The 26615-nt window shown below is 47.9% G+C and overlaps 1 protein-coding gene across 1 annotated transcript in view; it reads right to left on the bottom strand.

The window, feature by feature from the left end:
• LOC308676567 (thyroid hormone receptor alpha-like) overlaps nt 1–26615 on the bottom strand; it is a 367592-nt gene that overhangs the window by 220625 nt on the left and 120352 nt on the right. The window contains exon 2 of the mRNA XM_081342444.1: nt 18075–18333. Within this exon, the coding sequence (XP_081198570.1) occupies nt 18075–18127 (53 nt within the window). The 5' untranslated portion in view covers nt 18128–18333. The remainder of the gene's footprint in view (nt 1–18074; nt 18334–26615) is intronic.

Below are 26615 nucleotides of genomic sequence, written 5' to 3'. Positions count from 1 at the left end.
ATCACCCGCCGGCACTCCCTAACCGCCGGCACCCTAAGGAGGCCCTCTCTATGGGAGCGCACAGGACGATGGGAAGTTGATGCTGGCAGCAGGTGCTCCCTAAGATAATCCGGACCCATGCTATGTAGGGCTTTATAGGTCATCACCAGCACCTTGAATCTCACCCGGAGGGCAACTGGAAGCCAATGCAGCTCGTGGAGAAGAGGTGTTACACGGGAGTTTCGGGAAACTCCCATAACAACTCACGCGGCTGCATTCTGTACCAGCTGAAGCCTCCGAGTAGTCCTCAAGGGCAGCCCCATGTAGAGAGCGTTGCAGTAGTCCAACTGGGAGGTCACGAGCGCATGAGTGACTATGCGTAGGGCATCTCGGTCCAGATAGGGCCGCAACTGGTGCACCAGGCGAACCTGGGCAAAAGCCCCCCTGGTCACGGCTCCTATGTGATCTTCTAAACTGAGCCGTGAATCCAGGAGGACACCCAAGTTGCGGGCCCTATCAACGGGGGGTAACACCTCACCCTCCATAGTTAATGATGGACAAAACTGGTTCTCCCAAGATGCCGGTATGTACAGCCACTCAGTTTTGGCGGGATTGAGTCGAAGCCTGTTCCTCCCCATCCAAACCTGGACCGCCTCCAGGCAACGGGACATCACGTCGAGGGCATTATTGGGTTGGTTCGGGGTGAAAAGAAAAAGCTGGGTATCATCAGCGTACTGATGATACCCCACCCCGAAACCACGAATGATCTCACCCAGTGGCTTCATATAGATGTTGAACAAGAGGGGAGAGAGAACCAACCCCTGAGGAACTCCACAAATGAGAGGCCTCGGGGCAGATCTCTGCCCTCCCGTCAACACCGACTGTGAACGGCCCAGAAGGTAGGAGGAGAACCACTGTAAAACAGTGCCCCCCACTCCCAACCCTCTGAGACGCCGCAGTAGGATACCATGGTCGATGGTATCAAAAGCAGCTGAGAGGTCTAATAGGACTAGGACAGAGGAACAACCCCTGCTCCGGGCCCGCCAGAGATCATTAACCAGTGTGACCAATGCCGTCTCCGTGCTGTACCCGGGCCTAAAGCCTGAATGGTACGGGTCCAGATAATCAGTTTCCTCCAGGAACAGAGGAAGCTGATGCGCCACCACACTCTCAACAACCTTCGCCAAAAAGCGAAGGTTGGAGACCGGACGGTAGTTATTTAAAACAGCCGGGTCCAGGGCAGGCTTCTTGAGAAGGGGTCTCACCACCGCCTCCTTCAAGGCGGCAGGAAAGACACCCTCACTCAAAGAGGCAGATATCACTGCCTGGAACCAGCCTCGTGTCTCCTCCCGAGCTGAATAAACCAGCCAGGAGGGGCACGGGTCCAATAAACACGTGGTAGAGCTCAGCCTCCCCATAATCCTGTCCACCTCCTCGGGAGTCACAGGATCAAACTCAGTCCAGATAATACTACTCTCAAGGCCGCTCGATTCCTCCCCATCAGACTCTGCCCAGTCACCACGCTCTCAACAACCTTCGCTAAAAAGTGAAGGTTGGAGACCGGACGATAGTTATTCAAAATAGCCGGGTCCAGAGCAGGCTTCTTGAGAAGGGGCCTCACCACCGCCTCTTTCAAGGCAGTAAGGAAGGTACCCTCTCTCAAAGAAGCAGTTATTACTGCTTGGAACCAGCCTCGTGTCTCCTCCCGAGCTGAATACACCAGCCAGGAGGGGCACGGGTCCAATAAACACGTGGTGGAACTCAGTCTCCTCATGGTCCTGTCCACCTCATCCGGGGTAACAGGATCGAACTCACTCCAAATGACATTCTCAAGACCGCTCGATTCCTCCCCATCAGACTCTGCCCAGTCAGAGTCCAGACCAGCCCGAATCTGAGCTGCTTCTTCATCTCTTGTCAAGCAAGAACATTAGATGTTAGCAGCATTGACATCCGCCCCCCCCTTACAAAAAGGACACATCCTGTAATGTAAACAAAACACAAGTTAGGAACTGGCTTTTGGTTTGTTGGGGTGTTTCTCATAAAACCTTTTGATAAGTCTGTCAGCTTTCACATCACTAGATTTCACCCAAATGGCTTCAGACAATGGGTACCCCTTCCATTGTACTAGGTACTGCAATTTTCCCTTAAAAATTCTAGAGTCAAGAATACGTTTCACTTCATAATGGGTCTGACCCGCTACTACTAGGGGTCCAGGTGCCTTTTTAGGGGGAGGTCTTAAAGTGGAGACCCAAAAAGTTTTTAGTAAGCTGCAATGGAAAACCGGGTGAATTTTCCCCAAAAGTCTGGGGAGTTTCAATTCCACTGTGACCGGGTTAATGATTCTCACAATGGGGAAAGGCCCCAAGAATTTTGGTCCTAATTTCTTATTGGGTAGTTTAAGGCGTAAGTATTTGGTCAACAAATGGACCTTTTACCCAACTTGGAATGTTCTTTGGGGAGCTCTCTTTTTCTCAGCTTGCTTTTTATAGGTCTCAAAAGTCTTTTTTTAAGGACACCTTTGTATTTTTCCAAACTTCTTCCCAACCCCTCACCCAATGATCAAGAGTCTGGGAAGCGGAGGGTAACTGAGGGTATTCCGGTATGGGGTTGAATTCTTTCCCTGTGGCTACACGGAAAGGAGTGTAGCCGGTGCTGCTATGTACTGAATTATTGTAAGCCACCTCTGTGGAAGGGAGGAGGTTGGTCCAGTTTGTTTGTTGGTAAGAGACGTAGCATCTAAGTTATTGTTCCACCATTTTGTTGGCGGATTCTGCAGCTCCATTAGTAGCCGGGTGAAAAGCAGTTGATACGCCTTGAGATGATCCAATTAATTTAAGAAAATTTCTCCAAAATTTCGCTGTGAACTGCACCCCTCTGTCCAAAATTATTCGCTTAGGGGCACCATGTAGTCGGTAGATATGTTTTAGGAACAACTTAGGAACAACTTAGTCAGGCGTTGAGCCGATAGAAGTCCTTTGCAGGTGATAAAATGAGCCTGTTTTGAAAATAGGTCTATCACAGTCCAAATGACAGTATTTCCTCTACTGTCAGGTAGGTCTACTATAAAGTCCATAGCTATTTCTTCCCATGGTTGAGAAGGTTCGGCCACCGGTTGCAGTAACCCAGGGGTTTTTCCTGGGATTCTTTTCATGGTCTAATTTAGTGAAGACACTCCCCTTCGCCAGGTGGGTTAGTAAGTCTTTCAGGAGGGGGAGGGGGTATTTATTTTCCACACTCACAGCATTAAGACTCTTATAGTCTACGCAGACATGAAGAGACCCATCCTTTTTCTCTTTGAACAACACAGGGGTACCCATGGTTGACTTGGCCTGCTCGATGAATACCCTCGCTAGGCTTGTATCCACATATCGCTGCATCTCCTCCATTTCAAGGGGGGACATAGCGTACATTCTTGCTCGGGGAAGTTTGGGCCCTGGTAACAGTTCAATGGAACAATCATTGGGACGGTGAGGAGGCAAGGTATCGCATTCTTTCTCACTGAATGCCTCCGCTAGGTCCTGGTACTCGCTGGGGATGAGCGGCCCACCGGGTGGCCGTAAGGCAGCCATGTACGCTCGCTCATTGGGTGGGCTAAATTCTCCTGTAATATCTGTTGAATCAGTGGGAGGATTGGGCCCTATGGGTAGTCTCACAGTTCTCATTCCTTTTTCCCACCAGATAAATGGCTTCCATTTGTCTAGCCAGGCTAGTCCTAGGATCACAGTCTCAGACATTTTTGGAGCTACCAGGAAGCGAATAAACTCCCAGTGCTCGCCTATTTCTAGGCATAAGGGCTCCGTTAATTGTGTGACTAAAGTCTAAAGTCTAAAGACTAAAGTCCCTCCCATTAGGGAGCTATCGGCTTGCTCAAACCTCATAGGTTTGGAGAGTCTCAAGGCACATGACAGGCTAATGATGCATCGGGAGCAGCCAGTATCGACTAGCACTTTCAGGTCTACTTGTGCCCCTGACTTAGGGATCATGAGTTTAGCAGGCAATAAAAAAGGTGGGATGTGTCAACTCACAGTGGGGTTGTTCTTCCCTTCATCGTCACTGTCAAAGCCGGGTAAAGTGGGGGCGGGTCCGGTCCGTGGGCCAGCCTCCTCCTGGGTGGGGGAAGTAAACTGGGTAACGGGCTCCTGGGTAGTTCAGTTGGATTTTCTCTCAGTGGCTGCTGTGTGGGTCTCTTCCTCGTTGTGGGTAAGGAACTGGGCAGTTCGCTGCTCGATGTCCCTGCTGTCCGCATCGAAAGCACTTGATTGGCGGACCTGTAGGTGGTCTAGGTCTTTCGGCAGTAGCAGTAGTTGGGGATTTTTTTTTGGGGGGGAGGCATCTGGGTCCTGGCTTTGGTGCAGCTTCAGGTGGGAGAGGCTTCTTATAGCGGGCGAGCTGGACATATAATTTCACCGCTGCCTGGTACCATTCATGCAGCTGGTCGGGCACAGCTCGGTAGATACATGCCTGAGAAAGGTGGTTGTCTAACCCTTCTCTAAAAAGATTATTTATGGATTGCTCAGGCCATCTCTCTATCCGACCAGCCATCTTTCGAAACTCCCGCACGTACTCTAGGGCAGGCCGGCCAGCTTGCTTTATCTTATGGATTTGTTCTTCCGCTTTGAGGGCAATGGATGGGTCCTCAAATCTTTCCCTCAGCCCCAGGAGGAAAAGGTGGGGGTCCTCCAATTCAGGGGCCTGCTCATTATATAAATTGTTCAACCATTCGTATGCTTCTCCCTCTAGGCTGGACGCAATCACATCGACCATAGCACCTGGGTTTGGGTAGAGATGGGCCCAGCAATTCAAATGAGAGCCGTTGGAGGGCCGTTAGCTCTGTGAAAAGGGGGCTGGGGACCTCTTTTGGCAGGAGCTGTTCTGCGCTTCTCACTTCTAGTTCTTCAAACCTTTCTGCTATCAGGGGTGTCAAACTCAATTTCATTGAGGGCCACATCAGCATTGTGGTTGCCCTCAGGGGGCCGGGTGGGCATGGCCAGGGTGGGCGTGGCCTACTGGGTGGGTGTGGCTAGAGTGCATATGGCCTACTGGGTGGGCATGGCCAGCTCTACATCGTTCGCATCAAGGGTGCCTATGGGGGCCTGGGCAGGAGTGGGACAGATCTGAGGGTCTCTGGCAGAAGGAGGGTCTCTGGGCCAGGGCCAAGGCAGTGGGGGCCGTTCCCTCATTGTTTCCAGGATGGCTTTGCGGGCCACATGAAACCACTTCGCGGGCCGGATCCGGCCCCCGGGCCTTGTGTTTGACATGTCTGTGCTAAATTGTCAATTGATTGGCTTTGGGCTGCAGCCAGATATTTCCACTCACCCAAGTATTCAATCTCAGCTGGCCTGGCTGCTCCCCACCAGTCTGGGGAATATGATATGCAGGATGCTCTTTCTTGTCGTCCTACCTCCTCTGCCTTTGAAGCCCTTGGGGATGGCAAGGCTGCTTCGAGGCGCCTGGAGTCTCCGCTGGGCTTAATCCACTCTGATGACCAGACCAATTTTGGTTGTTTGGGTCTAGCTCCCAGCTGGGAGGATTGCTGAAACTCTTTCCCTGCTGGCTTCTTTGCTGGCCCTTCCCCTGCTGGGGTGGCTGCTGATGCCGGGGAGCTGGCTTCAGACAATTTTTCTTACTGTATGATGGGATCTTCGCCAACACTTGCCAGACTGTCTCCCAAACTTGGAGACAGCGACGGGAGGTCGGGGCTCCCTAGTTAGTTTGTAAAGTGGGAGGATTCCAGTTTGATGTCAAGTTTCCGACGTATGAGCTTTTCAAGTGACTCTGAGGCATTGTTTACCTTAAAAGTCCTTTATTAGCCCAATACACCGGCAAATGCTTGCTCAAAGGAAGCTGGAATCTGAAATCTCCATCCCCTTGCACAATATATTAAACACAATTCTCCACCTTTCTATTTTTGTCATGAATCACATTCTCCAATTAATTTGAAGAATTAGTTTCTCTTCCGCTAGACAACCCGCCAAGTTCTTTTCTTCTTTTATTTCAGATGGCCTTGAGGTACAATCTTCCTCCTCCCTCCTCCCAGCCATAACCCTATCTCTGAAAGGAATACACAAGTTTAACATATGAAATAGCTGCTTCTTCAGCTCTTGTCAAGCAAGAACATTTGATGTTAGCAGCGTTGACAGGCACATGGCTGCCATGTGACTGGGTCCCCTGCAATAAAGACAAAGTCCTTCCTAGTGGCGCCAGTCCAACTCTGCTTGTGTGAGGCATGGTCAAGCTCCCCTCACCTGCATTGGCTCCTCATAGGACTGGGGTTCCTCATGGACTTTCCCCAGTGCCAGGGACTCCGCTCCTCGCCTCTGCACCTCTTGTTGTTAAAGCCGGCCATTGATGCATAGGCAGAGGTGCATCAATTCTTACAGGTTATTAGGGCATTCTGTCTGGGCTATCTCATCTAGTAGTTCCGAGGACAGGCCCTCCTGGAATTGATCCATGAGAGCCTCCTTGTTCCAAAGTAAATCCTGGCTCACAAGCCGAAAATCACTAATATACTCAACAACCAGGTGTCGCCCCTGCTTCAACTCCCACAGCCACCTATTTGCTGTTTGAGCTTTGACAGAGTCTTCAAACATGCATTTTAGCTGACTGCAAAACCCTGCATAATTGTTCAACAGCGGGCTGGGCTGAGTGAGGGGTGGGGTTGCCCATTTGCCTGCCAGTCCCGTCAATAGGCTGATTATAAAGCCCACTTTTTCCCAGTCTGTTTGAAAATCATCTGGCCATAGGCTCATAAACAACTGGCATTGTCCAAAGAACATGGGGAATTGAGCCAAATTCCCATTGAATTTGTTGGGAACAGATACGGGACAGTTGCGGTGTGGCAGAACAGGTCCAGACACCTGTAGCTGAGCCAATTTGGAGGAAAGAAGAGCCACTTACTGAACCTGCTGTGCGTTATCAGCTAGGAGCCGCTTCATGGTGGTGGGACGTGGGACAACTCCTGGGGAGGTGTGGGCTAGAAACAAACTGTCCTGTCCCAGTTATTTGGTTCATTTATGGTTAATGTATCCCACAGTACAATAGAGAAGATGGGTAAAATGCATAGTACCTGTTATATCTGGGCTGCTGAATTCTGGACTACTTTTATCTTCCAAGTGGTTCTGAAGGCTAGCTACATGTACAGCAGATTGCCACAGTCCAAACATGAGGTGACAAGGCATGAAGTGACCCATCACCAAAAGCTTCCATACAAGAAGCAACCACAACAGGCAATAAGATGAAATTGTGCAAAGGTCTGCATTTGTGCTTTAAGCAGGATACATCAACTTCTGGATCAGCAACCACTCCATCTTGCTGGGGTTAAAACTCAGCCTGTTTCTCCCCACCCAAATACTTATGGCTTCCAGGCACAGAGACAGATGGTTAACTGTATCTTTGACCTAGCTGGATATCATCAGCATGCAGATTGATGACTTTCCTCACAGCTTCATGTAAACATTAAGTAGTATGGGAAGAAGGGGAGATGGTCAAGTTATACAACACTCTACAATAGCGAACCAACAGGCTCAACCTCTTCTCTCCCTAACATCAATTGGAACCACCCATGGAGGGAGAATGGGAATCACTGCAGCAAAGTGGCCCCCAGTATTTGCTGTACAGCATAGTTTCTACATTTTAGTAATAGAAGAATTCTCCAACTTTGTGGTCCACGATTCCCAAAAATAATTTGTGTGACCTGAATCTCAATAAATGATTTTTTATACACCATTCATGAATTAGCCAACAATCATAAAAAAACAGGCCATATGATAGACAACAGAGAGGGAGGTACAGCGCTTAATTGAAAAATATCTACCAGTAAGAGAACCATCTCCATGCCTTGGGACCAAAAATTGCAGCATGCAAGGAATGGACTCCAGAAAGATTAGTAATTGAGTATGCTGGCCTCCTGACACAAAGTGTTGGGTTTTTTTTTTTGCAAGAACCAGAAATGCAGTGCTTTGGCTACTTAAGAGGGGACTTACACTCAATGCCAAGATCCAACATAAAGCCCTAAGATGATGAGAAACAACTGCCTTTAGAAACAGAGGAAGGAGAACAGGCAAGAGGGCCTCAATGATACTGGACAGGTTATCTTTGTTATGTGCTCCTCGCTACTTTCCTTCATGACCAGAGGCAAGCTCACCTGACCAATAACCAGTCAAGACACAGTGAAGACCTTTTGTTTCATTTATTGCAGTAAGCAGGAAGAGAAGCAAGCTATCAAAGCTTGGTTCTCTCCAAAGTTTCAACCCAAAATATTCCCTTCTTTATACAGCCCTGTCCTGGCCACCACATCCCTCCTAGTTCCCCATTAGTTGAGGTACTGAGGTTACATTCTTTCCGACCACTTCCTACATATTTCCTTCTACCTTCCTTAAACATACTAAATCATACTCACATGTACATTAATAATATAAAATATTAAGACATATTAATATGGTTGTTTTGAGCTCTAGGATATTTTATGGCTCCTTAGAACAATAGGTTCTTTCCTGTTTTTCAGTTCAGCTAATTTTCCTTGGTTAGCCATTTCCTCCTGCAGCTGTTGTCATGGTTCTGACAGACAGAGATGAATAAAGCAGAACTCCGAGGCTTGCAAATTCCTCAAAGAACATGTTTATTAGTTACAAAGTATTGGCATAGTCAAGAGTGAAACCAAGTCTGAATACACAAGTAACAATGTTCAAAAACAAAGTTAAATGTCCCACCCATAAAACTATGCAAGCAACTATGGCCCACAATATGATTATTTGGCAGACTTTTTATGCAACGCCCAGTCCCTAGTCTTGGGAGCAGCCAATGACCTTGGTTCCCATGGGACAAAAGATTATTTTGACTAACGAAGCACCTGGGCAACCCCCCTCCCTCCGTTCTATGTGGCAACCTAGAATGAGAAGAAAAATGGCTGCAGCCATGCTCAATTTTACAGTTGACAGTCGGCCCCTCTCAAAAAGTCTCCAGTAGGGGAAACAAAAATCAGGTTAAGTATTTCCTCAAGGCTTGTGAGGATATTTATCATAAAACTTTTTTATTAACCTGTCCACTTTCACACTGGTACATTTCACCCATGTAGCTTCTGACAGGGGCTAGCCTTTCCACTGAACGAGGTACTGTAACTTTCCCTTGTACAACCTAGAATCAAGAATTTGTTTTATTTTATAATGTGTCTCCCCCTCTACCACTACTGGACCCGGCGGCTTCTTTGGAATAGGTCTTAAAGAGGATTCAGACACAGGTTTCAACAGACTACAGTGAAACACAGGGTGGACTTTTCCCAACAGTCATGGAAGTTTCAATTCCACTGTTACAGGGTTTATGATTTTTGTGATGGGAAAAGGACCAAGGAACTTTGGCCCCAATTTTCTGCTGGGTAACTTTAACCTTAAATATTTTGTTGACAGATAAACCAATTGCCCAACATAAAAAGGGTTTTGAGGGGAGCATCGTTTATCTGCTTGCTCCTTATAAACCTTGGTAGCCTTGGCCAATGCTTTCTTCACATTCACCCAACCCCCCTGGAAAGATGTCACCCATTGATCCAAAGTCTGAGAAGTAGGAGGCTCCTGGGGGTACTCAGGTATAGGCACAAAATCTCAACCCGTTACTATTTTAAATGGGGTGAGTCCAGTGCTACTGCACAATATTGTTTTAGGCTACCTCTGCAAAAGGCAGGAGATCAGCCCAATTAGTCTGCTGGTAATTAGCATAGCACCTGAGATATTGTTTCACCATTGCGTTAGCTTTTTCAGCTGCTCCATCTGTACTTGAATGAAAAGCCAACAAAAGCCCCTGAGTCAATCACAGTCCATATTACAGTGTTTCCCTTGCTCTTATGCAACTCCACTATAAAATCCATGGCTATTTCCTCCCAAGGCTGGGAAGGATCAGCAACTTGTTGCAGCAATCCTGGGGGTTTTCCAAGACATCTCTTCATGGCAGCACAGGTGGCACAGCTCTTAACATAACTCTCAATGTCTTTTTTCATCCCTGGCCACCAGAATTGCCTCCGCACCAGATGCAATGTTTTCAAAAATCCAAAGTGACCCTCCTGCTTAGCGTCATGACTCCACTGAAGTGCTTGGAGTCTAAGGCCATCTGAGAGGTATAATTTAGAGCCCTTCCAGGCGTAGTACCCCCCTTAGGGTTAAAAGAGATTTGTCATCTTTGAACCAGGTGTCAGAGGCCTGGAAAATTCTTCTGCCACCCGGATCGGCCGTGGTGGGGGGAGTGCAAAATGACTCTGCAGCCCTAGATTCTGGCGGCAGAAGCATTTTCCAGGCCTCTGGAACTTGCATCTAGGGCTGCAGATCGATTTCACGCCTCCCCCCCACGGCCGATCCGGGTGGCAGAAGAATTTTCCAGGCCTCTGGAGCCCAGATCGGGCTGCTGGCACACCGCAAAATCACCCTGCAGCCATGGATGCGAGCTCCGGAGCTTGAAAAAGGCCTTGTCCAAGCGGCGGTAGTGGCAGCACAATCTGCGCAGTGGGTGGGTGGGGAAAATGGCAGCGGCACCATCATGATCCATGTGGTAGTGGGGAAACAGCAGCGGCTGGTTTCGGTGTGGCACAGCTGCTGGCCTCCAGCCAGAGACAAACAGCTGCCTTGCACATTGCGCAAATGGCCAGTTTTGGCATGGCGCGGCTGCTGACCTCCAGCCGGAGGCAAACAGCTGCCTCGCGTGTCGCGGCAAATGGCGGGTTTCAGCTACAGCTTTGGTGGCTCTGTGAGCAGAGCTGCGAAGTTCTCTGACTGCTCTGCCTACAGAGCCACCAAAGCAGCAGGTGCTGGGGCCAGGCTGGGCCGGGCCCAAATTGCCCCCCCCCCCGGAGCTGTCCCAAAAATTGCAAGGGACTGGCCCCCACTGCCACAGCCCTCTCCGCCACGTTGTAGGGCCAGGGAGTTTTTTTGTGTGTGTGAGAGAGAGAGAGAAAGAGAGATTGAGCCAGCAGGGAAGCGAAAAGTGTGGGGAAAGGAAAGGGTTGCAGAGTAAGCAAACTTACAAAAAGAGGATCTCGATCTCTCTCTCTCTCTCTCTCTCTCTCTCTCTCACACACACACACACACACACACACTGCATAGGGGAGGTGGTGTGCCTGCAGGCAAGAGGGCTTTGTGGTCTATTCTTGCCACCTCCCCTCCCTAAAATCATAGAACTCTTTGGATTGAATGGGAAGTTAAGAGGAATTGGCAAGAGTTGAAATTAAAAGGTAGTTTTAAAGATAAAGTACAGGTAGTCCTCACTCCCCTTTAATATCATCTCTTCCCCATCCCCTTTAATATCAGTGCGGCTCCTCCAGTGGACCATGCCCCGGTGCTCGCCCCGGTCTCATCCCCCCTCCATCGGAGACCCTCGGATCCGCCCCAGTCCTGCCCAGCCCTGCACAAGTGCCCTTGACATGAGTGACATCGAGCTGGCTACGCTCACCCAGTAGGCCACACCCATCCCAGCCACGCCCACCCAGTGGGCCATGCCCATCTGGCACCCGACCATAAATAAGTGGGGTTTGGGTTGTAGTTTGGGCACTCGGTCTCTAAAAGGTTCGCCATCACTGTTCTAGGGTGATCCACCTCAATGTCTAGCATCAATGCCATGCTGTACCACTCACACAATAGGTTAGGAAAACCCTGAATGATGCAGGCTTGAAGTAAGTCGCGGTCTAGCCGCTGCTTGAAGTAGTTGATCAGTGACCGTTTTGGCCACTGCCCTAGGCGACCAGCAACTCTTCTGAATTCACGAACATATTCCTTGCTGTAGCGACCTCTTTGCTTCAGATGGTGGATCTCCTTCTCAGCCACCAGGGCCTGGGATTCATCTTCAAAATGACCCTGCAGTTGCTCCATGAATAGGTTAACATTGTGCAATTCAGGAGCCCCTTCATTGTGAAGGTTGGTCACCCAGTCGGCCGCTTTCCCCTCTAAATTTGCTGCCACAGCATTCACCATCATAGTACCATCTAGGCATAAGCATAGTGATCTAAATGAGCCCACACCTGATTTAGGAAGAAGGTTAGCTTCTCGGGCTCCTCATCAAAGGTGGGCTTGATGGGAAGCAGTTTGAACATCGGCGGAGCCACCTGCACCTGCTGCTGGACTACTTGTTGGTCCTGGGGATGTGGCTGAACCACTCTCTGGACTTCCCTTGGCTGGGCTCTTGGACTGGCAGCCTGAGGCCGTGGCAGCGGGCTTGGCTGGGATACAGGGCTCGACATCACAGCTGGCTGGGGAATGGGCAAAGTGGCACAGGCTCCAGCAGTCCGGCTGGGACTCCGGCGAGGGAGGGGGGAAGAGGTGGGTAGCTCTTAGCATTCCCCCCCATGGGACCCACCTCCTGGGCAACAGGAATCGTATCCTTTACCTCCACCTTGACGAACTTCTCCTTCAGCTGTTCGAGTGAGGGGCTCTGGACTGTGGACTGGAACCTCCAACTCTCCAGAGTCATCTCATCCAATTGACCCCTTTCCTTTCTTGCAATCCACAGATGAAGAACCCTGGGATGGCAGCAGTAGGAGCTCCTCTCCAGCAGTTACAGGAGTGCTCCTGCACTGAAGGGCATCCTTGGCTTGATAGGGTTCCGCCAGGATTGTAGCTCCTTCCTGCGGTACCAGTTTTCCAGGTTGGATTAACCTGGCCTTCAGCTGAGCCCCTGCCAGTGATGCCTCCTCAGTGGCTGGAGCACCAGCTTGCGCTCTGACAGCCAGAGTTCCGTTGTAGCTAGCAGAGGTTTCACTCTTCTCCATTTCAAATCTTCGCCGAGTCTTTACCACTCTCCCAAAAGTAAGTGGGTAGGCAGTCGGGGCCCAGCAACCCAAGAAAATGAAGTTTTATGAGACTTGTTTTAATGTCATGGTTCCGACAGACAGAGACAAATAAAGCAGAACTCAGGGTTGCAAATTCCTCAAAGAACATGTTTATTAGTTACAAAGTATCAGCACAGTCAAGAGTGAAACCAAGTCTGAATACCCAAGTAACAATTTCCCAATACAAAGTTAAATGTTCCACCCATAAAACTATGCAAGCAACTATGTTCCCCAACATGATTATTTGGTGGGCTTTTTATGCAACGCCCAGTCCCTTGCCAATGACCTTGGTTCCCACGGGACAAGATTATTTTGACTAACAAAACACCTGGGCAACCCCCCTCCCTCCATTCTAAGTGTCAATCTAGAATGAGAAGAAAAATGGCTGCAGCCATGCTCATTTGTAGAGTTGACAGCTGGTTTTTTATAGGTGTTTTATTGATTTTCTATTATTACAAATCATAAATGCTTAGTAAACAAACATGATGTGCGGGTACATTTGTTACTCAATTTTGCATCTTAACTTTGGTATAAATCTATTCAATGTGACACAATCCAGTGGGTTTTTTTTAATCCCCTCTTCTTCCCCTGATGTTTTCATTTTCTCAACATTACAGAAATACAATACTATTTCCTAGTATATGATTGTATTCTGATAAGATTATTGTGAATGTGATCACTTTTATATTCTAATACTTGTATACCTAGACAACATACTGTCCAATACAGAAATGGAATTTTTGAGATAATAATAATAAAAAAGTAAAAAAACCAAAAAACACAAAATTAGATATACACATCCTCTTAATATTTATCTAGTGTTATACAAATAATAATATCAATTTATAACCTCTTTTCTAACCACTGTATATTTAAATTGTATTTGCAAAGTCTCCTTATTAAATCAATGTCCTGTTTTTCAAGCTCTTAATTTTAAGTTCCCATCAGTATTCAAAATATGTTTGTCAGTTATGAATTTCTCAAAGTTAATTTTTGTAGCTGAAGGTTTCATTTATACAAGCCATCCTAGTCTTTTTATAATTCCCATATCAAAAAAGAGTGCTATTCTAATTATAAATCATATCTTTCTTATTCTAAAAGTCTATTTATATCTATGTGTTATCTATTCTTTTGTCCATATTGAAGCAAATATTGGCTCATATAATACCCCATCAGATCTTCTGTTTTTTGAGTCTAACTCTAGTTTTCTTTCTTTGCCAATTAGCTTTCCAGGCCAAAGTAATTAAATCGCCAACAAATTCTTCCTTTGTTTTTGTAAATACTGCTTGGAATGGGAAAAACAATTTAAATAGTATATTTTTGAGGGGGAATTCTGCCCAGTTGTATTCATTAAACAACTCCCACTTTCCTTCTCCCTCAATTTCTCTTTTCATTTTTTGCCTCCCAATTTCTGACATTTCCCCTAACAGCTGTAAGATCTATTTTTTAAAATCGTCTTCCTTATCCTCAGGTATATGAAAAATGTGATCATAAAAGCCCAGACCAGCACAATACCACTGAAAAAGAGGTAAAAAGAGTCTCTAAAAGGTTCGCCATCACTGACCTAGGGTGTACAGTCTTTCACAGAACAAAGGAAGACCAGTAGATGGCAATGTCCCAGGAGGATAGACTCTTCCTACAAATAATGGAACGGGGAGTATTAAAAGAAGAGTCAAATCATTGGGTCACACCCCTTACATTTAGACCTCAAAGATGGTGCCTGCCTAACAACAAGAAACAGGTGTTCAAGTGCTTTGCCTCTCTCAGACACAATTTTCCGAGAAATGAAAGAGCACTTCTTTGCCTTCATGGGAAATTTACTTGAAAACAATCATGCTGAATACACCCCTGTGCTTAAAGACGATGAGGAATGTTGGTATCTGCCCATATTTGGGGTATACCACCCTAAAAAACCAGGTCAGATTAGAGTGGCTAGCTGTTATGTATATATGTTCACATGTATTAGGTTTATTCATTTCGTAATTGTTTGCAATTGTTTTTTTCTTTTAGTTTTACCTTATGTTCTAGCATTTAATAAAGGTTAGATGGCAAAATACTGTTTCCTTTGTTGAATGGCAAGAAAGGTTATCTGCCTAGATACAGGTGAAACTTGAAAAGCGTCATGACTTATGGACAACATTCCTCCAGGCCTTCCTGTCCTCTACCATCTTCTGGAGTCCATTTAAGCTCACGCCTACTACTTCAGTGACTCCATCCAGCCACCTAATTTCTGTCGTCCCCTTCTTCTATTGCCCTCAATCTTTCCCAGCATTAGGCTCTTCTCCAGTGAGTCCTTCTTTCTCATTAGGTGGCCAAAGTATTTAAGTTTTAGCTTCAGGATCTGGCCTTCTAAAGAGCAGTCAGGGTTGATCTCCTCTAGGACTGACCGGTTTGATCGTCTTGCAGTCCAAGGGACTCGCAAGAGTCTTCTCCAGCACCACAGTTCAAAGGCCTCAATTCTTTGGTGCTCAGCCTTTTTTATGGTTCAACTTTCACTGCCATACATTGCAGCTGGGAAGACCATAGCCTTGACTATACGCACTTTTGTTAACAGGGTGATATCTCTGCTTTTTAGTGTGCTGTCTAGATTTGCCATGGCTTTCCTCCCAAGGAGCAAGCGTCTTTTAATTTCTTGGCTACAGTCCCCATCTGCAGTGATCTTGGAGCCCAGGAAAATAAAATCTGTCACTACCTCCATTTCTTCCCCATCTATTTGCCAGGAATTGAGAGGGCTGGATGCCATGATCTTGGTTTTCTTAATGTTAAGTTTCAACCCAAGTTTTGCACTCTCCTTCTTCACCCACAACAAGAGGCTCTTTAGTTCCTCTTCACTTTCTGCCATTAGAGTGGTATCATCTGCATATCTTAGATTGTTGATATTTCTTCCGGCAATCTTAATTCCAACTTTTGATTCATCTAGCCCTGCCTTTCTCATGCTGTGCTCTGCATATAAGTTAAACAGGCAGGGCGACAGTATACAGCCTTGCCGGACTCCTTTCACAATTTTGAACCAATCAGTGGTTCCGTGTCCAGTTCTCACTGTTGCTTCTTGGCCCACATATAGGTTTCTCAAGAGACAAACAAGATGGTCTGGTACGCTCATCTCTTTAAGAACTTGCCACAGTTTGTTATGATCCACACAATCAAAGGCTTTAGCATAGTCAATGAAGCAGAAGTAGATGTTTTTCTGGAACTCTCTAGCTTTCTCCATGATCCAGCGTATGTTGGCAATTTGATCTCTAGTTCCTCTGCCTCTTCGAAATCCTGCCTGTACTTCTGGTAGTTCTCGATCCACATACTGCTGGAGTCTAGCTTGTAGGATTTTAAGCATAACTTTACTAGCATGAGAAATGAGTGCAATGGTGCGATAGTTTGAACATTCTTTGGCACTGCCTTTCTTTGGAATTGGAATGTAAACTGACCTTTTCCAATCCTGTGGCCACTGTTGAGTTTTCCAAATTTGCTGGCAAATTGAGTGTAGCACTTTTACTGCATTGTCTTTTAAGATTTTGAAATGCTCAGCTGGTATACTGTCACCTCCACTAGCTTTGTTGTTGCTCAGCTTTTCTAAGGCCCACTTCACTTCACATTCTAGGATGTCTGGCTCAAGGTCAGTGACCACTTCATTGTGATTATCAGGGACGTTAAGCTCATTCTTGTATAGTTCTTCTGTGTAATTTTGCCACCTCTTCTTAATCTCTTCTGCCTCTGTTAGGTCCCTGCCATTTTGGTCCTTTATCATGCCCATTTTTGCATTATCCAGGTGCATGAAATCTGCTAAACTTAATCATCCATGTTGGCAACAGTATAGTTAGTTGACCCACAGGGAGAGGATGAACCCACTACCTATGGGTCACTTTGGGTTTCTGTATACACAAACGTTTCCCTTTGGTCCCTTATGGCTCCCATTCATTTTTTCTCTGTGTAAAAAGAGCAAGGCACAGCTGCTGGCTGCTTGTCACTGCTAGAATATTCCCCTACTTTATCAAGTAGCTATCCCATCCCACAAATTAGTTTCACACAGGCTTGTTTTCAAGTGGGTTTAGTGCTCCTTTGAAAAAAATGTTAAACTAATTCTTAAAACAAGTGTCTCCAATAGCTGATCTATGGAGTCTGGGATGGGGCAGGTGTTTAGCAGTGCTATGATCATTTGCTGCCAGCTGGTGATGTTCAGAAAAGAGAAGATTGCCAAAAACAGAAGGTTTAGCCAAAGGATTTGTTTAACATGCCTGTACAATGAAATCAGGTTGTCACTACAACTGAGGATACAGAGGCAGGATAGTAGTCAGCAAGTTTTATGTTCGTTTAGTTTTATGCTGGTTCAGGGATGAGTGGGTAGCATTTTAACTAAGCAATAGCAATAGCACTTAGACTTATATACTGCTTCATAGTGCTTTACAGCCCTCTCTAAGCGGTTTACTGAGTCAGCATATTGCCCCCAACAATCTGGGTCCTTATTTTACTGACCTCAGAAGGATGGAAGGCTGAGTCAACCTAGAGCTGGTCAGAATCAAACTCCTGGAGTGAGCAGTGAGTTAGCCTGCAGTACTGCATCCTAACCACTGCGCCATCACGGCTCTAAGACTTGAAGAAAGGCAGTCAAAAAAGAGAATTGTAGGTGGAAAGTTGTTTTTTCAGACCTATTCTTTTTTAAAAAGCAATGAAAAGTATACTGAATGCTATATACAATACTAAATTGCATGTTTCATAATGTGAATGCAGAAAAAAGGACAGCTGGCATCAAATGGAAAGCACTCTAAAATCATACAGGTCCAGCTATATACACTCCATTGCTCCCCCTAAAAGTTAATGCAGTATTGCTGGACCATCAGAAATGAGTCAAATTGTGATAAACGAGAATCGAGGATACTCAAAGATACTTTGAAAGAACCCCAAAATTTGTAGAAATATAACTTTTAAATGAAAAATAAATCTCAGTGGAGATAGAACTCACCCCTGACAACAATCTGATGAAAACTCAGCACATTTACTGACTTTTAGTAGGTAAAGACACTTATTTCTAGATAATACTTCTGGGGGCCCTAGAATGAGGAAAGCTGTTTATCATGTCCTGGAAGGCATGGCTAGCTAACTTGAAACATGGACAAGACCATGCACTATTTGGCATACAGCTATTTATTAGTGTGTTCCATCAATAAGAACAGAGCTCTTTATCACATGCATTTCCAGAACAAATTCAGAACTAAACAGAGGTTTTGAAACTACCATAGAAGGAAATCTCCAACATTCTAATTCTCTAATGCTCTGCAGATTGCCATCAATTTGATGGCCTTACCGGGTGTCCTCTGGCTCCAAGACACACTCCAGTATGCTGGGCTTCTGTTCCATTCACCGCAATTCCATCCAGAACCAATAGAGACCAAGGTGGGCTCCGCCCCCAGAGGCAACACTCCACAGTCACCACGACAGATGTGGTTTTGGGATATGAGAGAGGAAGGACTGTTACGCTGTTGCTAAGAGACAAGCCCCATTGTTGTCTCCTTCATTGTTGGCAAATTGCAAGCATTCTGGGTCAAAGGCTTGAGGATGAGACCCTATAAAGATAAAAAGCAAGAACAGATTTCTTACTCATATTGTTATGCTGACTCCTTCCCAATCCCCTGACTTTGGAACAAAAATTAAAGAAAATTCTAATTCAGTGACCACAATAATTCATATAATATGCCAGTTATGAATTTAATAATGTTTGAATCTTTCCTCCTAAACTCTTAATTTTTGCAAATCAAAGCCACAAAAAAAGCAGGATGAATTATATGAATGAAATACAGTTTTGCTCATGCCTGCCTCAGAATAACTGAATAATATACTTTATATTTCAAATGCAAAACAATTAAGAAGAAGAAAAAAATATTTTTGAGCACTTGACACATTGGCTGAATTCTACATGCATTTAACCAAGGCAGAACCATTCTTTGACAACAGCAATTTTCCTCCTCCTTCTCATGATGGTGCCTTCCCCTTGTCGCCAGCCCATGACTCAGACATCTGTAGCTGTACTGGTGTTAAAGCATCATTTTCTCCCTTAGTACACTATTCATTAACACCCTCAAAGTGTATGAAATTCAGTAATTTTTGCCAGTCTTGATGCTGGAAACAAAGTCATGTAACCAAGTGGGAGTGATCAGAGAAGTGAATTGAATTGAATTTATTAAATTTATATGCCGCCCTTCTCCCTAAGGACTCAGGGCGGCTCACAATAATAAAAAGTTAAAAACCTAAAATACAAAATTTTAAAAAAGAATTAAACAATAAATGTAATAAATACATAACAATTAACCCAATAAAACCAAATTTAAAACTATAGTCAGTCCAGGCCCGATTGTTGGAACATCCATGTATTCAGGTCAAGGCGGAAGGACCGAAGGTCAGGGGCCATCCACAGCTCCGGAGGCAACTCATTCCAGAGGGTCAGGGCACCCACAGAGAAGGCTCTCCCCCTGGGGGTGGCCAGCCGGCATTGCTTAGCCGACAGAACCCTGAGGAGGCCGACTCTGTGGGAGCGAACCGGGCGATGGGAGGTTGACAATGGCAGCAGGTGGTCTCGCAAGTACCCCAGGCCTAAGCCATGTAGGGCTTTAAAGGTAATTACCAGCACCTTGAATCGCACCCGGAGGGCAACCGGAAGCCAATGCAGCTCACGCAGGAGTGGTGTAACATGGGAGTATCTCGATACTCACATAAGCACCCGCGCGGCAGCATTTTGCACCAGCTGAAGCCTCCGGGTGCACTTCAAGGGCAGCCCCATGTATAGAGCATTGCAGTAATCCAGGCGAGAAGTGACAAGGGCATGGGTGACCGTGCATAGGGCATCTCGGTCCGAAAAGGAGCGCAACTGGTGCACCAGGCGAACCTGTGCGAAGGCCCCCCTGGTCACAGCAGTTAGATGATCCTCCAAATTAAGCCGTGAATCCAGGAGGACACCCAAGTTGTGGGCCCTTTCTAAGGGGGGCAATACCTCCCCCCATCAAAAGAGATGGAACATGTTGGACAATACGAGATGCCGGTATCCACAGCCACTCGGTCTTGGAGGGGTTAAGCCTGAGCCTGTTCCTTCCCATCCAGACCCGCACCGCCTTCAGGCACCAGGACATCACGTCAAGGGCATCACTGGGTTGGCTCGGGGTGGAGATGAACAACTGGGTATCATCTGCATATTGGTGATACCTCACCCCAAAGCCACGGATGATCTCACCCAGCGGCTTCATATAGATGTTAAACAGGAGGGGGGAGAGAACCGACCCCTGAGGCACCCCACAAGCGAGGGGCCTCGGAGTAGATCTCTGCCCCCCTGCCAATACAAACTGCGAGCGGCCCAAGAGGTAGGAGGAGAACCACCGTAGAACAGTGCCTCCCACTCCTAACCCCTCTAGCCGTCACAGCAGGATACCATGGTCGATGGTATCAAAAGCTGCTGAGAGGTCAAGTAGGATCAGGATAGAGGAACAACCCCTGTCCCGGGCCCACCAGAGATCATCTACCAGTGCGACCAATGCTGTTTCCGTGCTGTAACCGGGCCTGAAACCAGACTGGTACGGGTCCAGATAGTCCGCTTCATCCAGGAATTGCAGGAACTGACGTGCCACAACACTCTCAACAACCTTCGCTACAAAGCTAAGGTTGGAGACAGAACGATAGTTATTCAAGGAGGCCGGGTCCAGGGCAGGCTTCTTGAGAAGGGGCCTAACCACCGCCTCTTTTAAGGCAGAGGGGAAGACACCCTCCATCAATGAAGTGTTGACAACTGCCTGGAGCCAGCCCCCTGTCACCCTCCCGGCGGCTGAAACTAGCCAGGAGGGACATGGGTCCAATAGACAAGTTGTAGCACTCAGTCTACGCATAGTCCTGTCCACATCATCCAAAGACACAGGGTCAAACTCACCCCAAATGGTATAACCAAGACCTGTCCTCTCCACTCCACCGGATTCCACCCAGTCGGAGTCCAAACCAGTCTGGATCTCAGCAATTTTGTCCTGCAGATACTGTACAAATTCCTCAGCCCTACCCTGCAAGGGGTCATTCCTCGGTCGCTGATTAAGCAGTGAGCGGGTCACTCTAAACAGGGCGGCTGGGCGGTTATCTGCGGACGCAATGAGAGCGGAAAAGTAAACATGCTTTGCCGCTTCCATCACCACTAGGTAAGACTTAAGATAAGTTCTTAGCTGTGTTCGGTCAGATTTGGATCTGCTGGACCTCCAACAGCTCTCTAGGCGTCTTTTCCGGCGCTTCATCTCTCGGAGACCCTCAGTGAACCAGGGTACCACCCGGGATCTGTGCTGGGTCAGAGGCCGCAAAGGCACAACTCGATCCAAGGCCCCAGCAGCCGCCCTCTCCCAGGCTTCTACTAGGGTCTCGGCAGAGTCGTGGACAAGGGAAGCAGGAAATGTCCCAAGCTCTGTCTGGAACTTCTCAGGATCCATCAGGTGCCTGGGGCGGAACCACCTGGTTGGTTCCGCCTCCCAGCGGCGGGGGGTGGCATACTGAAAGTCTAGCCGGAGAAGAAAATGATCGGATCATGACAGGGGTTGGATGGTTAAATCCCCCCTACCCAGATCATTAATCCACTGTCCAGAGATAAAAACCAGGTCGAGTGTGCGCCCTCCATTAAGGGTCGGGTCTTGAATTACTTGAGTCAGGTCCATGGCTGTCATGGAAGCCATGAACTCCCAAGCCAACTCAGACGCCTCACCCGCAGAAGGGAGATTGAAATCCCCCAGAACTATAAGCCTGGGGAACTCAATTGCCAACCCGGGCAAGACATCGAGGAGCTTGGGCAGGGCCAATGACATGCAGCTGGGAGACAGGTACGTAATCAATAGGCCCAACTGAACTCCAGGACCCCACTTCAAAAGGAGAGACTCACACCCACCTATCTGAGGGACAGTGGCCACTCGCGGACAAAGACTCTCCCTAATAATAACCGCCACCCCCCCACACCCCTGCTCTGGGCCCGCGGCTGGTGAAGCACCCGGAAGCCCGGTGGGCATAGTTCTGAGAGGGGGACACCCTCCCCTCTTGGCCCAACCAGGTCTCCGTGATGCAGGCCAGGTCCGCGTTCTCCTCCTCAATAAGATCATGTATGAGGGGAGCCTTGTTCACCATGGACCTGGCGTTGAAATAAACCAACCTGAGCCCAGGGTCCTGCAATCCTATGCCCCCGGGGTAGCAAGAAGAGCCACAAGGGCGGGAATAGGCAACCTCTTGAAGACAGCGGTGGCCCGTTCCCCAATTGCGATAAAGCCCTCTGCTCCCACACTCTCTGCCCCTCCCAATCACCGTCAAAATAGGAAGACCCTCCTCACTCGGAGCTGAGTCCACCCCCAAACCCCTACTCCCCCCCCGCGACCGTCCGATGGTCTGGACTGCTGTCTGGGTCGAACTCCCCCAAGTCCGTTCCGGATCCCCTTAAAATTTTATATAAAAATATTGATAAAAATCCCCTCAGACTCCTCTTTGAAGCATGCCATCTCTCAGGGTCCCACAACCCATCATCAAGAAAGATCTTATGTAAGACAGATGGATGCTCCTGCGAGAGGGGGGAATCTCGCAGCGAGTAAAGTTCTCCAAAAGTATACGCTGGCATACAGAGGGAAACGGTAGCTTCGGAGAATGGAGGGTGCCAGCAGATGGAAATAAAGAGTTCAGTCAGCCTGTGGCAGGTCCGAAAGCCACAATCGTGGCAACAGTAGAGTAATGAAGGCTACTGCTAAGCTTGTAAGCCGCCCTGAGTCTTCGGAGAAGGGCGGGATATAAATGGAATTAAAATAAATAAATAAAATAAATAAATCAGCGGCGGCGACAGCAAAAGCCATAAGGTGGTGATGACAAAGTGGTGATGACAAGTGATGACAAGTCCAAAAAAGGGGAGGCAGCCCGATGACAATGGCGATGGACCCAAAACAACAGGATTCAGGCACGGCGACAAGGGCAGCTGCAACCTCTGCAGCGGCAAGGAAGCAACAGCAGCAGCAGCAGCAAACCCCATAGCTGTGACCACAATGACAACAGGTCCACCGCACTCACAGAGCCGAACTCGCCAAGTGGCAGAGGGGGGGAGAAATGACATCAAAGCCCCCTTCCCCCCTGCCACAACCCTGGTCTCAACAAAACAAACAAGCACGAGCAGAGTCCGAATTCCGGCACAAAATCACTCGGCCCAGCTCCGCTCGGCTCGAACAAGCAGGGAAACAGTTGAGTTGGCCCCGCTCAGCCTCCAGCGTCCTCTCACTGGTGAGCTAGACAATCAACCTCTCTGGCTTCTCCTCCTCCATCCTCTGTCATTCTGGGCTGTATCCCGACAGGGGAGGGCGCCAACGCTCCACCGGCAGCTCCACCAACCGAACAGGGGCCAAACGATGGCAAAAAGCCCCATGGCGACCCAGCAGAGCCGAAAACCGCTCCGCACTAAGAGATCAGAAACCAGTGAGCAGCCATCTTAGACATGCGCAGAAGAAACATCCCTTTTGAATGCTTTAGCTGATGTGAGACACTGGGGAAACCAGTGTCACTTAAGAACTATGTTATCAATTTAACAACTGCAGAGATTCACTTAACAAATGTGGCAATGAAAGTCATAAAATAGGACAAAACTCATTTAACAATTTTCTCACTTAGCAACATAAATTTTGGGCTCAATTGTGATTGTAGGTTGAGGTCTATCTGTACATCCACTTACCACACTTTTAATGGGAAACTTTTGTTTGTTTCTCTGACATTAATCTTTGCACTGTTCCATTCCCTTCGCTTCTGGTTGACTCAAAAAAGCCTTTCCTCTTCTCTGTCTCTCTTTCTCCATCCCCTTCTCTTTCCCTGTCGGGTTTTTTCCCTCCCTTTCCCTCCAAAACCTCCTTTTATATCCTCTCGTCTCTCCCCCTCCTCCTCCTTTTTTATGTAGTCGCAGCTGATGCCTTTCCCCAAGGCTGCGTGTTTCTCCGCCTCTTACTCAGTCCCCTTCTCTTTCCTCATTGGGTTTTTCCTTTCCCTTTCCCTCCAAAACCTCCTTTTATATCTTCTCCTCTCTCCTCCTCCTCCTCTTCTCTTCAGTGTAGCTGCAGCTGATGCCTTTCCCCAAGGCTACACACTGCTTCTGGAAGCACCAATCAGCTGGAGCCCCATGGTAATCCTGGGAGCTGAGCAGAGCCCCAGCAACACCATAGCTCCAGCTGACTCTCCCACATGCCTGTGCAGCACTGCCGCCGCTTCAGCTCATCCCCCCAACTACATTTTTACACTTTTTTTAATACTCTTTCTTTTACAGTGCTTTTCAACCCATTGTACGCATACCACCTGCCAGGTGCCGAAGTACCACCAGTGGTACGCGTATCACGGGTTGAAAAGCACTGGTCTAAAGGGCCTCCTAGTTCAGAAAAGAGTGCAATTGGTGTATATGGTGAATCCATGTGAGGGCCTTCTTAGCCACAGCTGCTACCTGCTCCTTGAGCAGGAACTGTAAGTCCACCAAGACTCCAAAATGTTGCACAAACCCCACGTAGGATACCACCATTTCATTCAGGTCTAATGATGGATGATCTCCATATACAGGTGTCCAAATAACTCAGAATGGGACAATTGGCCACTGTCACATTCTTGTGCCCATTTCTCCCCAGGCCTCTCACCACAACCAACCCACCACAGGTTGGCCCTATGCCAGTGTTCCTCTGCCGTCAATAGACCCCTGGCCCTACACCCCCTCGCCTGATTCCACGAGGCACATTTGTACCCCGGTGATTCACCCCAAGAGACAAGTAGCCATGCCTCCCAGCAGCCAATCTGTGTGCCAAGGAGTGGGCCTCTGCTGAGCCATGGAGGCGGTGGTGGAGAAGTGGTGGGAGGTGGGGTGGCACCAGCAGTGGGATGCTTGGCCTGGGATCAGACCCTCCATGGAGGCAGGGTGAGGGTAGTGGTGGGAGGCGGAGGACACCAGCACCATACACTTGGCCCAGGATCGGAGGCTCCATGGAGGCGGTGTGTGTGGGGGTGCACCCTGGATCAGTCACTTCCTTCCTTCCTCTTGTACAAGGGGGAAGAAGGAGAACCTAACAAGAACAAACTGGAGCTACGTTTTATCTCTCCTCTTGCCTAGGGTTATATCTGAGGTAAAGGGGGAAAAAACTGCCCCCCTCTGCCCCCACATTACAAACTGGATGGGGTGCAATTCTAAATTGCAACCTCTATAGAGACAATTCAATTGCAAGAAAAGTGGCTGGTGGAAGGACAGAAAAGAACTTTTATTGTCTTCTCCCTACTCCCTGCAGGGTGCAGTTTTGACTATATTTAATATGGCATAAAGATCTCGGTGGGAGGCAGCTGGACAAGGTTGCGGCCTCTGTCAAAAAAACTTCACGTGTTCACCCAAGTTCACTGAAAAGACAAAGAACCTGCTTCCCACTGCTGAAACCCCCACCGCCTCCATGGAGGCTCTGATCCCAGGTTGAGTTCCTGCTGCTGGCACACCCCACCTCCCACTGCTGCCCCTCCACCACCTCCACAGAGGCTCCCATCACAGGCCGAGCATCCCCCTGCTGGTGCTCCCCACCTCCCACTGCTGCCCCTCCACCACTTCCACGGAGGCTCTGATCCCAAGCAGACCCTCCCGCTGCTGGCACCGCCCTGCCTCCCACTGCTGCCCCACCACGGCCTCCATGGAGGCTCCGATCCCAGGCTGAGCATCCTGCTGCTGGTGCCGCCCCACTTCCCACTGCTGCCCCACCACTGTCTCCATGGCTCAGCAGAGGCCCACTCCTCGATGCACAGATTGGCTGCCAGGAGGCACGGCTACTTGTCTCTTGGGGTAAATCGCTAGGGTACAAATGTAGCTCGGGGAATCGGGTGGGACAAGGGGCTGGGGGTGGAGGACCAGGGGTCTATTGGTGGCAGAGGAGACACAAGAGCGTTGAGCCTTGTAGCACCCTATGTCAGGGGTACCTGGTTCAATCTCCTTGGATCAAGACCAACTGGAACTGACCACAGAGAAAGCAGTATAACTAATAATAAAGCATAGTGCCTCCCAAACCTCAGATGTCATCCAGAAGGATACCATTGGCAATGGTATTGAAGGTTACTGAGAGATCAAGGAGAACAAGGGCAGTTGCATCACCCCGTCTGGCTCCACAAAGTTAATCAAAAAGTATGACCAGTGGCATTTCAGTGGTATGTCCTCATCTGAAATCTGATTGAAAGTGATCTAGATAATCCATTTCCTTCATGTTGCAGCCCAACCACTTTCTCTTTCCTCCCAAGGAACGCCTTTTAATTTCTTGGCTACAGTCCCCATCTGCAGTCCCCATCACCAGACGGTCAACACAGAAATCATATTGACTATATGCTCTGCAGCCAAAGATGGAGAAGCTCTATACAGTCAGTAAAAACAAGACCAGGAGCTGACTGTGGCTCAGACCATGAGCTTCTCATTGCAAAGTTTAGGCTTAAACTGAAGAAAGTAGGGAAAAGCACTAGGCCACTCAGGTATGAATTAAATCATATCCCTGTTGAATATACACTAGAGGTGACAAATAGATTTAAGGAATTAGATCTGATAGACAGAGTGCCTGAAGAACTATGGACAGAGGTTCGCAACATTGTAGAACAGGTAGCAACCAAAACCATCCCAAAGAAAAAGAAATGCAAGAAAGCAAAATGGGTGTCTGAGGAAGCTTTGCAAATAGCTGAGGAAAGGAGGGAAGCAAAAGGAAAGGGAGAAAAAGAAACATACGCCCTGTCAGGACCCACCTCAATCCACATCTTAGGAAATAAGAACTCTTGGATGCAAGTTTAGTCCAAAAGGAAAATGTTTACTAGGATGGAATCGATTGTGGGAATA

Source organism: Vipera berus, assembly GCF_964194415.1.
Source record: "Vipera berus genome assembly, chromosome: W".
NCBI classification, from domain to species: domain Eukaryota; kingdom Metazoa; phylum Chordata; class Lepidosauria; order Squamata; family Viperidae; genus Vipera; species Vipera berus.
This window is presented reverse-complemented; position numbering and strand designations above follow the sequence as displayed.